This window comes from Erpetoichthys calabaricus, chromosome 13, assembly GCF_900747795.2.
Source record: "Erpetoichthys calabaricus chromosome 13, fErpCal1.3, whole genome shotgun sequence".
Lineage (NCBI taxonomy): Eukaryota > Metazoa > Chordata > Cladistia > Polypteriformes > Polypteridae > Erpetoichthys > Erpetoichthys calabaricus.
Window position 1 is genome coordinate 105836596 of NC_041406.2, and position 12211 is coordinate 105848806.

The 12211-nt window shown below is 37.5% G+C and overlaps 1 protein-coding gene across 1 annotated transcript in view; it reads right to left on the reverse strand.

Moving 5' to 3' along the window:
- LOC114663791 (transmembrane protein 245-like) overlaps positions 1 to 8622 on the reverse strand; it is a 101879-nt gene extending 93257 nt beyond the window's left edge. Inside the window, 4 exon segments of the mRNA XM_051935564.1 lie at positions 4473 to 4586; positions 4673 to 4771; positions 4988 to 5105; positions 8140 to 8622. Coding sequence (XP_051791524.1) covers positions 4473 to 4586; positions 4673 to 4771; positions 4988 to 5105; positions 8140 to 8622 — 814 coding nt within the window.
- Positions 8623 to 12211: the final 3589 nt, after the last annotated feature.

Here is a 12211-nt window from a genome sequence, read left to right on the forward strand (position 1 = left end):
CTCCCCCGGGATGTTAGATGGCAGCCTCCATGGGTTGCAGTGATGCCTCAAGTTCCCACGGGGCTTCAGGGGAGTTGGGAGTTATCTACAGCCATGTTAGGATCCGGGGGTGCCGCCAGGGGTTGCCGCAACAGCTGCTGAGCCCTCTTGGGCAGGTTTTCCACCACACCCGAAAGTGCTGCCAGAAATAGAAGTAGGTCAACGAGCACCTGGAGCACTTCTGGTGGCGTTATAAAAGGAGCCAGCAGTCACCACTCTGGGAGCCAGAGTAGGAAGGAGGAGGAGGAGGAGAAGGAGAAGAAGAAGAGTATTGTGTTTGGGACTGTTGTGGGCTCGTGGGAATGGGGAAGATGTTCTCCACGAGCGGAAAGAAAATAAAAACAGCCTGTGTTTTTATAAGTGTGCCTCCTGCATCTGTCTGTGTTGGGTTAAGGGCCGGTATAACGCCATTGTCACAACACGTAAAAGGGACAAAATTCAGCAAGCATAATATTATGAGTCTCTATACACAAGTGGAAGGTCATGTTAATTTCTTTCTTGATAATTCAGAAATGCCACAAGTTAGAGTAAATGGACAAGTCACCAAGTGTTACTGAAATTCAGGACACTATAAATTCCTTACAAAGTAAGAAAGCAGGTTATTCAACAGACTTTTACAAAAAGGGTGTCTCCTAAAGCTGGTCGGTTAATGCTAGCTATATTTAATGAAGCAAAAGATCTTAGTATTCTAACTCATACCCTACAAACGGTGTCAATCCGAAGAAAATGAAGACCCTTCAGAATATGCACTTTAAAGACACATCTGTTTAATAAATAATGATGTCAAGATATTGACTAAAGTTCTCATAAAACAAATTGAGAAATTGCTCACTATAATTATATCACACGACTAAGCAGGATTCATTATAAGCAGGCAAATATCATCAAATGTTCAGCCCTTCTTGAGTGCACTGTGCACTCTCTTAGAAACTTATCTTCCAGAAGCTTTAGTGTCTCTAGATACAGAAAAATCTTTTGAAAGAGTAAAATAAGGATATATCTCTCTTTACTGTTTTGCACAAACTTGGGGTTGGTTCAGATACTGTAGCCTGGATTAAATTACTTTACTCAAGACCAGAAGCCTCTGTATAGGTAAATAATATAAATTCACATTTCAGCTTAGAACCTGATAAACCAGTCAACTATCTCGAATGCTGATTGCAATTGATACTGAATTGCTGGCCATCTGTCTATGGCAAAACTCAAAGGAATTAAATTACTTTTGCAAGACCTCTGGATTTTAAATTGATCTAGAAAAAGCTATGTTTTTTTCATAAACTCATTTGCACATAATAATATGGTAGAAAGGTTTCTGGTGACTACTTCAGAACAGTTCAAGTATTTCAGAGTTACTTAACAATTATAAGGAGGGTTAAAGATATTTTTAAATTTAATTTTGGCAGTCTGATGGAAAGCACTAGACTAGACATCAACAGATAGTCTACTCTCACCTCTTCTTAGTAGCCAGATTTAATATACCGGTAGTTAAAATGAATATCCTCCCAAAGATTTTATTCCTGTTTCAGTGTATTCCTGTCTTTATTAATAAGTTATTTCTAAAATACTTGATTCTGTTATCCACTCATTTACTATATATTAAAAAGGTAACATTACATAATTCAAGCACAGTATGGCATGGCATTACTGGACTTCCATCTATACCAATGGGTTGCAAATATTCATAACTTGAGACAATGGAAAGAGGAGCACAGTGCTTAATATGTACTGACCAGGTTGGATCTGGAAAGAAAATACAGTATTTGGAGAAGCCCTTTCTGCATACTCTATTATGTGCTCTGGTCATTAATAATTTTCACCAGTATACTAGTAACCAGACTGTTCTTCAATCACGCAAAATATGGAACCAATGTAGAAAACACTAACAAAAAGACACTGCTTTCTGCTGCTCCATTACATGATCATTTTGCATTCAAGCCTCCCCAAATATATAGCATCTAAGGTTTGGAAAATGCTAGGCATCATAACCTTCAGAGTGCTTTACATTGATAATATGATTAGATATCTCGATTAGGTTTGTAGTATAAGGAATTCCTTCAAGACACTTATTTTTTTTATCTACAAGTTAGGAACTTTTTAAAAAGAATTTCCCTAATACACATCCAGTGCTCATATTTGAAAATATTTTCACTAATTAGGAGAAAAACGTTGCCAGCATTTCCAGTCTTTATCAAATATTGACACAGAGCTCACCTCTAAACCGCCTTTGGCAATGCTGGGAAGGAAACCGCTCTATCAATATCTCAGGCAATGAGTGGAGGTCATAATTTGCAACATTCATTCTTCTTTAAATTTGTGCAAAACATGCTGTCATCCAGCCAAAAACGTCCACTGTGAATATCTTTCCAAACTAAAACAACTCTAAAATTTATCAAGGATTGAGCCCAATTTGTGACCAATGCACTGTAACTCCAGCCTCACTCAGGCACATGTTTTGGGACTGTTAAAACTTAAAGCCATTCTCGGAAAAAATGATTTTCTTTTATATTAGGCAAGGATGTGCAACCATTGCAAATCCTTTTATAGAAGACTTTGAAGTTATTTCAGACAATCTTAGATTATCTAGTGATAAACTGACCATAATTTCCTACACTACATTGTTAGCATGTGCACTAATTCTCTTTAGCTGGAAGAATCCTAACGTGTTCTCCATACCTCAATGGAAAAATGCTGTTTTATATTATTTACAACTAGAAAAAAAAATCACATTTTCTGTATATGGAACTGTGCAGAGCAAAGATTTCATTAATGTTATTTTAAATTACCTTTGCTAAGGTCCTGCTTGTGTGTCTGCTAACCCCCCATCAGTTTAATTAATAAGAGGCTGGCTGTATAACACAGTGGGCCGCCCTCTTCTCTTTTTCCTCTCATTTTATTTCTAAGTTGCTCTCTGTTCTGGGTGAAGGTTGGAGTTTTGGTGTGTCTCATGATTACATATTTTAATTGTTTTAGTGATATATGGGATCAGTTGGAGTTCTGATTGAATGATTTTTTTCATATATTTGAATGTTACGTTATTTAACTTCTTATGAAATGCCTTTATCTGGAACACACAAAATGAATCTTATAAACCTTTACAAAAAGATTTTGTATCTCTTTCTAATACAATTGATATAATTTTGTTGGATGTCACTAAAACTTGGTTCATTTATATTTAAGCAAAGTAAACAGTTGCATAGAATCACTATTCATACTGGAATGACATTGTCCTGCCCTTATGCAGTTTTTGTTAATGTTCATTGTAAACCAATGACTGGTCATGTTTTTGACCATGATTCTGGAAAAATCCCATAAATTCTGATGGGGTTTTCTGTTGTCTGCTATTTAGTTAAAATGTAATTGTTCATGATAGTTATACTTCAGTGCTGTTACTCTGTCTGTGCTGTACTGTTTGCCTTCCTTAATATTCAGTAATCTCTAAATTTGATGCAGTTAGTGATCTATAAGCCATAAATAATAATTTTCCATAATGCTTTTTCTATTAAAAGGTTGTGCAGCATATCCAAACCCTAACATACAGCACACCATTTTATAGATGGGCACAAACCAACTTATGAACAATTTTGATACTTCAGTGTGCCTGACAATATGTCTTTAGAGTATATGAGAAAATCAAAAACTGCTTGTGGAGAACATGGAGAGCCACTCAGAGCGTACTCCAGCTGGGGATGTTGTAAGGTTGTCCGACTCCCTGCTGCAATGCTTACTGCTCTAACAGAGTACACTAGATTAAACAATAAAGAATGGCAGGAAAAAACAAACAGTAAAGCAGCATCATGTAACTATGTGTATATATATATATATATATATATATATCTGTAGCCAGCATTTTTCAGTGTGTTGTAAAGATTTCATAACTTGTAAAGATTATCTTCAGTTACTAAGCAGTGAAATGTACCTTCACCGCCCCTTGAGACAAAGATAATGACTACAACTTACAAAATGAAAATAAGGAACCACACTTGGTTAGAATTCTTTTAAACGGTCATAACTTATGATCATTTGTAGGAAGTCCATTTGGAGAGAAAAAAAACAGATGATTTCTCCTAAATTGTATTTCTTTTCTTCAACTCCTCTTATGCTGCCCCACCACTCTGCTCTAAAGAAGTCGGTTTGGAATATGAATGGATGTTAGTGGGCTTCTCATCTCCTCAGATGCACACTGTGTCTTTCAACACAAACTTAAACTTTCTAAAGTGTCCATTTATTCTAGCCAGCTCGACTTTGGATTGTGAAAGGAAACCAAAAGAAAATCCATTTGAACATGCAAACTTCACACAGACAGTGAGACCAGGACAAACTTGAAATAATTAGTTAGTTTAGTTAGTTAATTTGAAGGAGTCTTGATGTACTGTATCATTACCATAAAAAATTTTAAAAATAAGCTTTCAAATTGTAAAACTAGAGTCAGTCACCTGTGAACTGAAAATCAGAACGTTCAGAAGGCTTCCGCCTAAAGCCAGTGTAGGAGAATGCCATGCTGATGGTGTTGGCGGCAATGGAAAGCACCTGGTCAGAGATCTCTAGTCCTGTAGGACAGGTGAAGATATTAAATGTTATTATGAAGTCTACTCATCTAAATACACACATCTGTTTTTCAGGGCATTGACCTCACCTACTCCATTTGCCCGCTTTCTTTCTTGGAAGGCACCCACTATCATTAGAGACACAACCAGAATGAAGATGGGGATTCGCCAGGAGCCAGTCACAGATGCTGCAGGCAGAAGATTTGGCTTTACTATGCAACAATTTTTAACTTGTCAAGAGAGTCAGTACCGGTAGCTTAATTCTAGTATTGACTGTGAGACAGCAAACAGACCAAAGGACAAGCCACAGTGCCCTCAGCAACCAAAGGCAGAAAGAAAACAAATCAAAATTTATTTATTTAATTAATATCTTTGGTTTAAGTTATTAATCTGCACTTACTTACCCAAGTACAACAGCAGCACTGTCCAGACTGGCACTGAAATGGCTCTGAGATAGTGTTGTGTGCTTGGGGTCCATTTAAAAGAAATTGCTAGTACATAGCCCACCACCAGTGTGCAGACCTTAGTGACAGGAGGAAAAAACACATTAATGTATTATAGTATCAGCAGGGGGTCACATTGTTAAAATGCAGCGAAATGTGTTCAATAAACAAGGGACTCAAAAAGGTGCTTCCACACAATCGTAGGCACCGTGGTATAGCGGGTAAAGCTTTGGACTTCAAACCCAGAGGTTTTGGGTTCAAATCCTGCTATTGACACTGTGTGGCCATGAGCAACTCACTTCACCTGCCTGTGCTCCAACCAACTGTATCTGTCAAATGTTGTATACTCCCTTAGATAAAGGCATCAGCCAAATAATAAGTAAAGTATATCTTAGGATGAGTAAAGACAACCTGCTAAAGTTGAAAAGAGCAGTGCTTAAAGTGGAAGCAATATAGGAATCAGAAATTGAGTTCAAATTTCAGTCTAGTTTTGTTAAAATAACTAGGGGGCTCCGCTCCCTGCTCGCTTCACTCGCCCACCACAGTTTGGTAAACCGAATATACAATTTAAAGAGATTGTTATTCTCATGGGAATTGTTACATATGCATTATTGTCACTTTTACTTTAAAACTTCAGTAAAAACAATATTTGCAATCAACTTTTCTTCAAGATCTCATTAAATATTGATTCTGTGTTCTGTGTGGACTTACATTGTGACAACGCAACATATAACTGCCCGTGAGTGAATTTAGCTTCTTTATCTCTAAAACATTACCTGACTTTCTCGAAAGTTTGTCCCTGCTCTTTCTTCTTTGCTTAGGTAGTTGACGTGTCTAGAATGTATAAAATTATTGTCCCGATAAAATTTATAAGCGCTGAGAGCACAGGAAGTGTGTCCTGGAGTTGTTGGTGGTCTTCTTCCAGCTATCCAGAATGACCAAAAGTGTTTTGCTGTGGAGAAGCCTTCATATACTTTTTATGTTAAGATGCTTGAAACCAGTATGCTGCTGGAACTTTCTAATTAATAGTTGTGGCAACAGCAGCAGATCGGCAGCATCTGAAAGCAAGAAACACTAATACACTCGCCGGTTTTGTTTTTCATATAATGGTGTATGCTCAGTTTCTGTTTATAAATCAGTTTGCAGTTGTGTGTATCATTTATACTTCAGTCAAAATAAGAAAAACAACACCTGCTTACTATGTAATACATCTAGAAATGATACAGAATAAAGTGAGCGAGGCAGTTAGTTTTATCAGGGCAAAAGGCAAGCTTATATTATTACTTCTGCACATTAAGAGTTTATACAGCATCATCAACTAGCCTACTGTCAAATCAACAGAGTCAAAAAGGGGAAAAGTGCAACACAACAGCAGAAGTTAAAAGATTCTGTTATTGTGCAATCCAAGTTACTTGAGTCAAATACTGTACATAGTTGAAAGAAAAATGTCTCGACACAGTTAAAAATTAAAGAGACCGGTAGAACAAAGTAGAAAAATTAGATCTGAGATGCCCCAACATGCCATTAACCTAAAACCCACGCAAATCAGACTTACATAAATCTCAGCCTATGGCAGATTTTAAGGTTGCAAGAGGTAGGGCAGTAATGTACTCTGAATTCTTATTCAATGTTGGGTCTTCCTGCACAATATCAACAGTACAAAATAGAATGTTTGAATTAACTTTTGATTGCATATGAAAACCAAGCAGGAAAAAGCACAGGCAAAACATTTCATAGGTTTCAATTGGTGCAAGCATTCTCTAACATTTAGAATTTGTATTGTTTTTCTTCTCTTTTCTCTGTTGATAAAATACTGTGTAATGCTGATGGTTTTAAGAGAAATCAGGACTTCACCTAGTAAAATATGACCCACTCAGCCCAACATAGCTCATTCCATTGCTTCTCCTCAGAACTGCTAGAAAAATGTAAGGCTCAAGTTGACGTTACCCCCTGGCTAGAAGTCACGGGATGTATGTCACATTTGATTTCTGATCACTGCGCTAGACCGTGTCAATTTACACGACTTGATAGTGATGTATGCCAACACCTTCCAGCACAATCACGATCCCCCTTTTTTTTGTGACCACCTATAGCGTGTTGCTTGATGGAGCCTGTGATGTATGAAGGGTAACAGGTACTGCTTGTTCACTTGTAATCTCAACAATCTCTCTTTTTTTTTCTCCATTCTTTTCTGGATGTAAAATATGAGAAATGAGCCTCTCCACTGTTTGCACACAGAGTTCACCCTTAAGAAGAAGGCAGAATCAAACCCATTTGATTTAACTGCATGGAGTTGTTGACTAGTTGGAATGTTCTTCACGAGAGCAAACCACCAATTGCATCTTGTTGAGATTATGCAAATGAAGGCAACTGAAAAAATGCTGGAAAAGTCACGTAATGTGGAATGGCCTTGAGGTTTAAAAGTTCTTTACTTGTTGTGGGAATTCTCAGAATTGTCAAGAGTTTTGACTAGCTACATTGTGCAAGTCATGTCATTTTCTAATCCAGACCTGGGTCACGGTGGGTGCTGGAGCTTATTCCAGAGCTAGCACAGAGAAAACAGGGCAAAAACACACACACACGGTCCAATTTAGTGTCACCAATCCACCTAACACGCATGTCTTTGGACAGTGAGAGGTCACCAGAGCACCACACAAACATGGGGAGACCATGGAAACTCCATGCAGGGAGAACCAGGGACATAAATCCTGGTCTTCATACTGCAAGGCAGCAGCGCCACCACCATAACACCCACACTGTGCAAGTACTGAATGTATTTCATTGATTTTTTTCCACATATTGTAATTGAATCATAAAGACACACATAAGACAAAATACATTGGGTGGGAAATGACAAAAGCAGAAGTCAGCACAAAGCAGCAAGGAACAGAAAACCTTGGCTGCTACATTTTACTGCTCCTAAAAGCTAAAGCTCAGTTTCCACTGCAACACTGCAGTTTCTATGTAGGTGGCAATGTAGTTTAAAATGAACAAAAACTTATCAGTCACATTCTTCTGTCTTTCAATTCAAAACGGCCCAATTCCAAGAAGAATCCTTGCATCAACTGACTATTGTATTTAACTGTGCTTAGGAGATGCACCCTTTCACTTACCCACACCATTCCGAAACACTCCAATGTGCTGTTGATGGCGTCACATGTGTACTTCAGGAGCTCCTGCACCCTGATGACATTCCCGCCATAGTAAATGGCCCAGGCCAGTGGCAGGCTGGCCCCCATCAGCAAAAGCAAGTTGAGCCTCCTCAGCACTACCTCACCCAGTGACTCCACTCCACGATTAATGAAACAAATGGGTAGCAGCAGTGTGCCCAACACAATTGGAGTGCCCGTTCCTCTCAGACTGGCCAACCACCTCCTCACTGCCAAGGCCAGAGTGTGCTTGAAGGGATGCAAGAAAGTTCCACACAGCACTGCCCAAAGCAATGGCCGTAGGAAAGCCTCCAAAATGAAATAGACCAGCACAGCTGCTCCACAGCAGATTGCAACAAAGATCAATGCTCCTATGTTGTAAAAGGCCTGCTTGATGTTCTTATCGAACTTGAGGGGTACAGGGACAGGATTAACTGCTGATTTCATGATAACACAAGATTTATTACCAACAATAAGCTAAGAAGATGATGTTATCTAAAGAATGCGGCCTATGGTGTCCTTAGTGCACCGCGTTTTTTCTTTTATTAAGCTTTCTCAGAGCAGGAATGTCTCTACAATCCTTTACTCATTTGCCTAGACATATCCAGAGAATGATAGTTCTAGTGTTCTTCAGGCTGCTGATGTGCCTTCATGAAACAGAGTGTGCCAACCAAATTGTAGGACCTTCTCTGTAGTTTCAGATTACAGCTGCAAGTCTATTGAAGCATTAAATCAAAAAGAAACCCTGGCCATTAAGCTTTGTTCCATAAGAAAAACATTATTCTTATTTATGCCTGTAACTCTCCAGACATATTCTAAGCTAATAAAAAGATGCAAGTCTAGTGGCAACAGAACACCTATCCAAAAGCTATAGACATCTGCTCCTTGGAGCTACTGACTGACAAAAATTGAAAACTTGCTCAATTTTTCTAAAGCTCTTAAGGTTCTCAAGTTCAGACTCATCAGGGATGAAGCATATGGCACATGGATTTGAACTACTCCAACAGTGACTGAAATCTTAAGTGCCTGATCAGTACTACAGTAGGAAAGCTCGTATGAACACAGAGTCCTTGGAGAAACTTCTGAAAGGGGTCTCTCCATCTAATTTTCATTCTGCATAAAACTGCAACCCCCTCTTATTTCAGGGACTTGTGACAGGCCTTAAAAGAGGCTGGTACCAAAGGAGTCTCACTGTCTAAACAAAGATGTCAGTTTCTGACTCCCTGCTCTATCTTACTGACTGCAATGTTCAGCTTTGAGTTCTATCAGGTCTACACACGGAAGTATTAAATGAAATGTCAACAACAGCCCTCCTTACTTGACTGCCTGTTGCTATCTTTTTTCATTTCATATCTGTTTCCTGCCCTTCAAACTCCACTGAATCCCCTAGTGGAATGGGCCATTAGTCTGGTCTGTGCTTTCTGGAATTTGTAGATTACTAATGAGCCAAAGTCAGAAGATGACACTCTTGTTATGGATAAAATATTTAGGCAAGCTACTTTATCACTGTTCTGTAATTTTTAAAACTGAAGACTATGTTATCATCCCATGTAATTGTCATATTTAAATATGATCACATTTATTTCAATGCAAAATGTGTGTATTAATATAATATATATATATATATATTATATAATATATATATATATATATATATATATATAATATATATATATATATATAATATATATATATATATATAATATATATATATATATATATATATATATATATATATATATTATATATATATATATATATATATATAATATATATATATATATATATATATATATATATATATATATACATATACATATACATATACACACACAAAATGTGGAATTGGTTTTATCATGTTGTAATTAATTGAAAATGTGGTTCTCTTGAAACTTACTTTCCTGAAGACAATAGATGGTGTAAATCAGAATTCAGAGACTGAGTTTATCCACCCCTCTCTCACTGGCCCACTCTGTAGTGTAGGTTTCTCTTTTTTTCATCAAATGACAATTAACCTATACTGCATACTAACATTTTAAACACACATCTACGTTGATTAAAATATTAGTTGATTATAAATTTACACAGAAAAATCAGCAGTGTTAACTTTACCACTACAAAAGGTCCTTTAACTCTTAAAAAATTATTTGGAAATGGTTTGCATAACAAGGTTTAGAAAATAAGATTGACTTAAAATGTTACCAATCACAGCTACTCAAAATACATGATGTTAATTGACTGAGGCTACCAACTAGTAACTTACTGAAGTTGCTTTAACACACTGGTTGAGCTTCACTGAATCATTTTTATGATCCACTGATTTGCAAATCACCCATCACGACTGTTGCGTTATGTGTTGTTGGAGGGAAACGTGAACAATGTCTCAACAAAGAGCCATTTTAGGTATTATTAATGAATGGAAACAAACAGAAGGGCAAACCGTGCCAGAGTCTGATGTCGCCACTGAAAATTTTGGTAATGCCCCAAATGACAAGTAAAAATCCTGCTTCTAGCTTTGTTAAATAGACATGCTACCAACAATATAGAAAATCTACAACCACCCAGCCGCCAAATGCTGAAGGATCAGCCAGGTCACGGATTTCTCTTATAATCATGAGCCACTAACTCAATCAGTATTACATTTTCTAACTTTTGTTATAGCCAGTTAAGACATGCAGGTTTGTGGCTCATTGATACAACAGATAACAGTGCACAACTGGAACAGAGGATATGGAAAGATTCGATTTTGGTATAATTGTAATAATCTAGTTAAAGAGAGATTCACTCGTGTATTCAGGGATGGGAAATACAGATATCAGTTATGCATACACAAATTGAATGGAAAGCAAAATGGTAATCGGATTGTTTGATATTACAGTCATCCCTCACTTATCTCGGGGTTACGTTCCAGAACCCCCCCTGCAAAAGTGAAAATCCGCGAAATAAAAACCATATGTTTATATGGTTATTTTTATATATTTTAAGCCCTTATAAACTCTCCCACACTCTTATAAACATTTCCCGCACAATTATACAGCATTAACCCTTTGTATTCTCTTAGATATTAGGTAAGATTCGTTGAAATTATGCATGTAAACACACTGTTTATATACAGTAAAACCTAAATATTATAGATAAGATATCGAGCGTCTCCGATATCACATATATTACATGTTATGTTACAGCCATTACGATAGACAGGCCACCAGCAATAAATATGTACAATGCAAGAAAAAATGTATACAGTAAAATGTGTGTACAGTGACACTAAACGTACGTACATGTACTAAGTACTGTACGTAGAAAATTAATTATGGTTACTCACCAACAATGACACGACGACTTGTCCGATAACGATGAGTTTAATTTTACTGCACAACAAAGGAGAGCGTTACAGCTCTTCTAAAGGAGCCTCTTCAGGCGACTGTGTACCACCGCCGTTGTTCTCCTTCCGGCAGTCTTCAATCCAAATCCCTAAAGCAGACTCCATCCAGACTACTGCCTTATTACATCCACTTACAACTTGTTTTGCGCCCTGGTTAAAGGACACTGCGGCCGTAGATCTTATATTCTTATATTCTTCTTCTTTTCTGCAGGAGCAGATTGTTTTGGAGCCATAATGAAGGGCTTGACTATTCACAAAGATAAACACAAAAGAGCACAAAAGTTAACTCTTTACACAGCGAAACACGTTGATGCTGAATGAGAGAGACGAGAATTCCTGGATTACACAGAGGAATCGAATTCAGCGCTCCGTTGCTGAGCCAATTAGCACACAGGAACTTAACTGCGTGATATGATTGGGTAGCTTCTCAGCCATCTGCCAATAGCGTCCCTTGTATGAAATCAACTGGACAAACCAACTGAGGAAGCATGTACCAGAAGTAAGAAGACCCATTGTCCGCAGAAACCCACGAAGCAGTGAAAAATCCACGTTATATATTTAGATATGCTTACATATAAAATCCGCGATAGAGTGAAACCGTGAAAGTCGAAGCGCGATATAGCAAGGGATTACTGTATATAATGCTTGGTC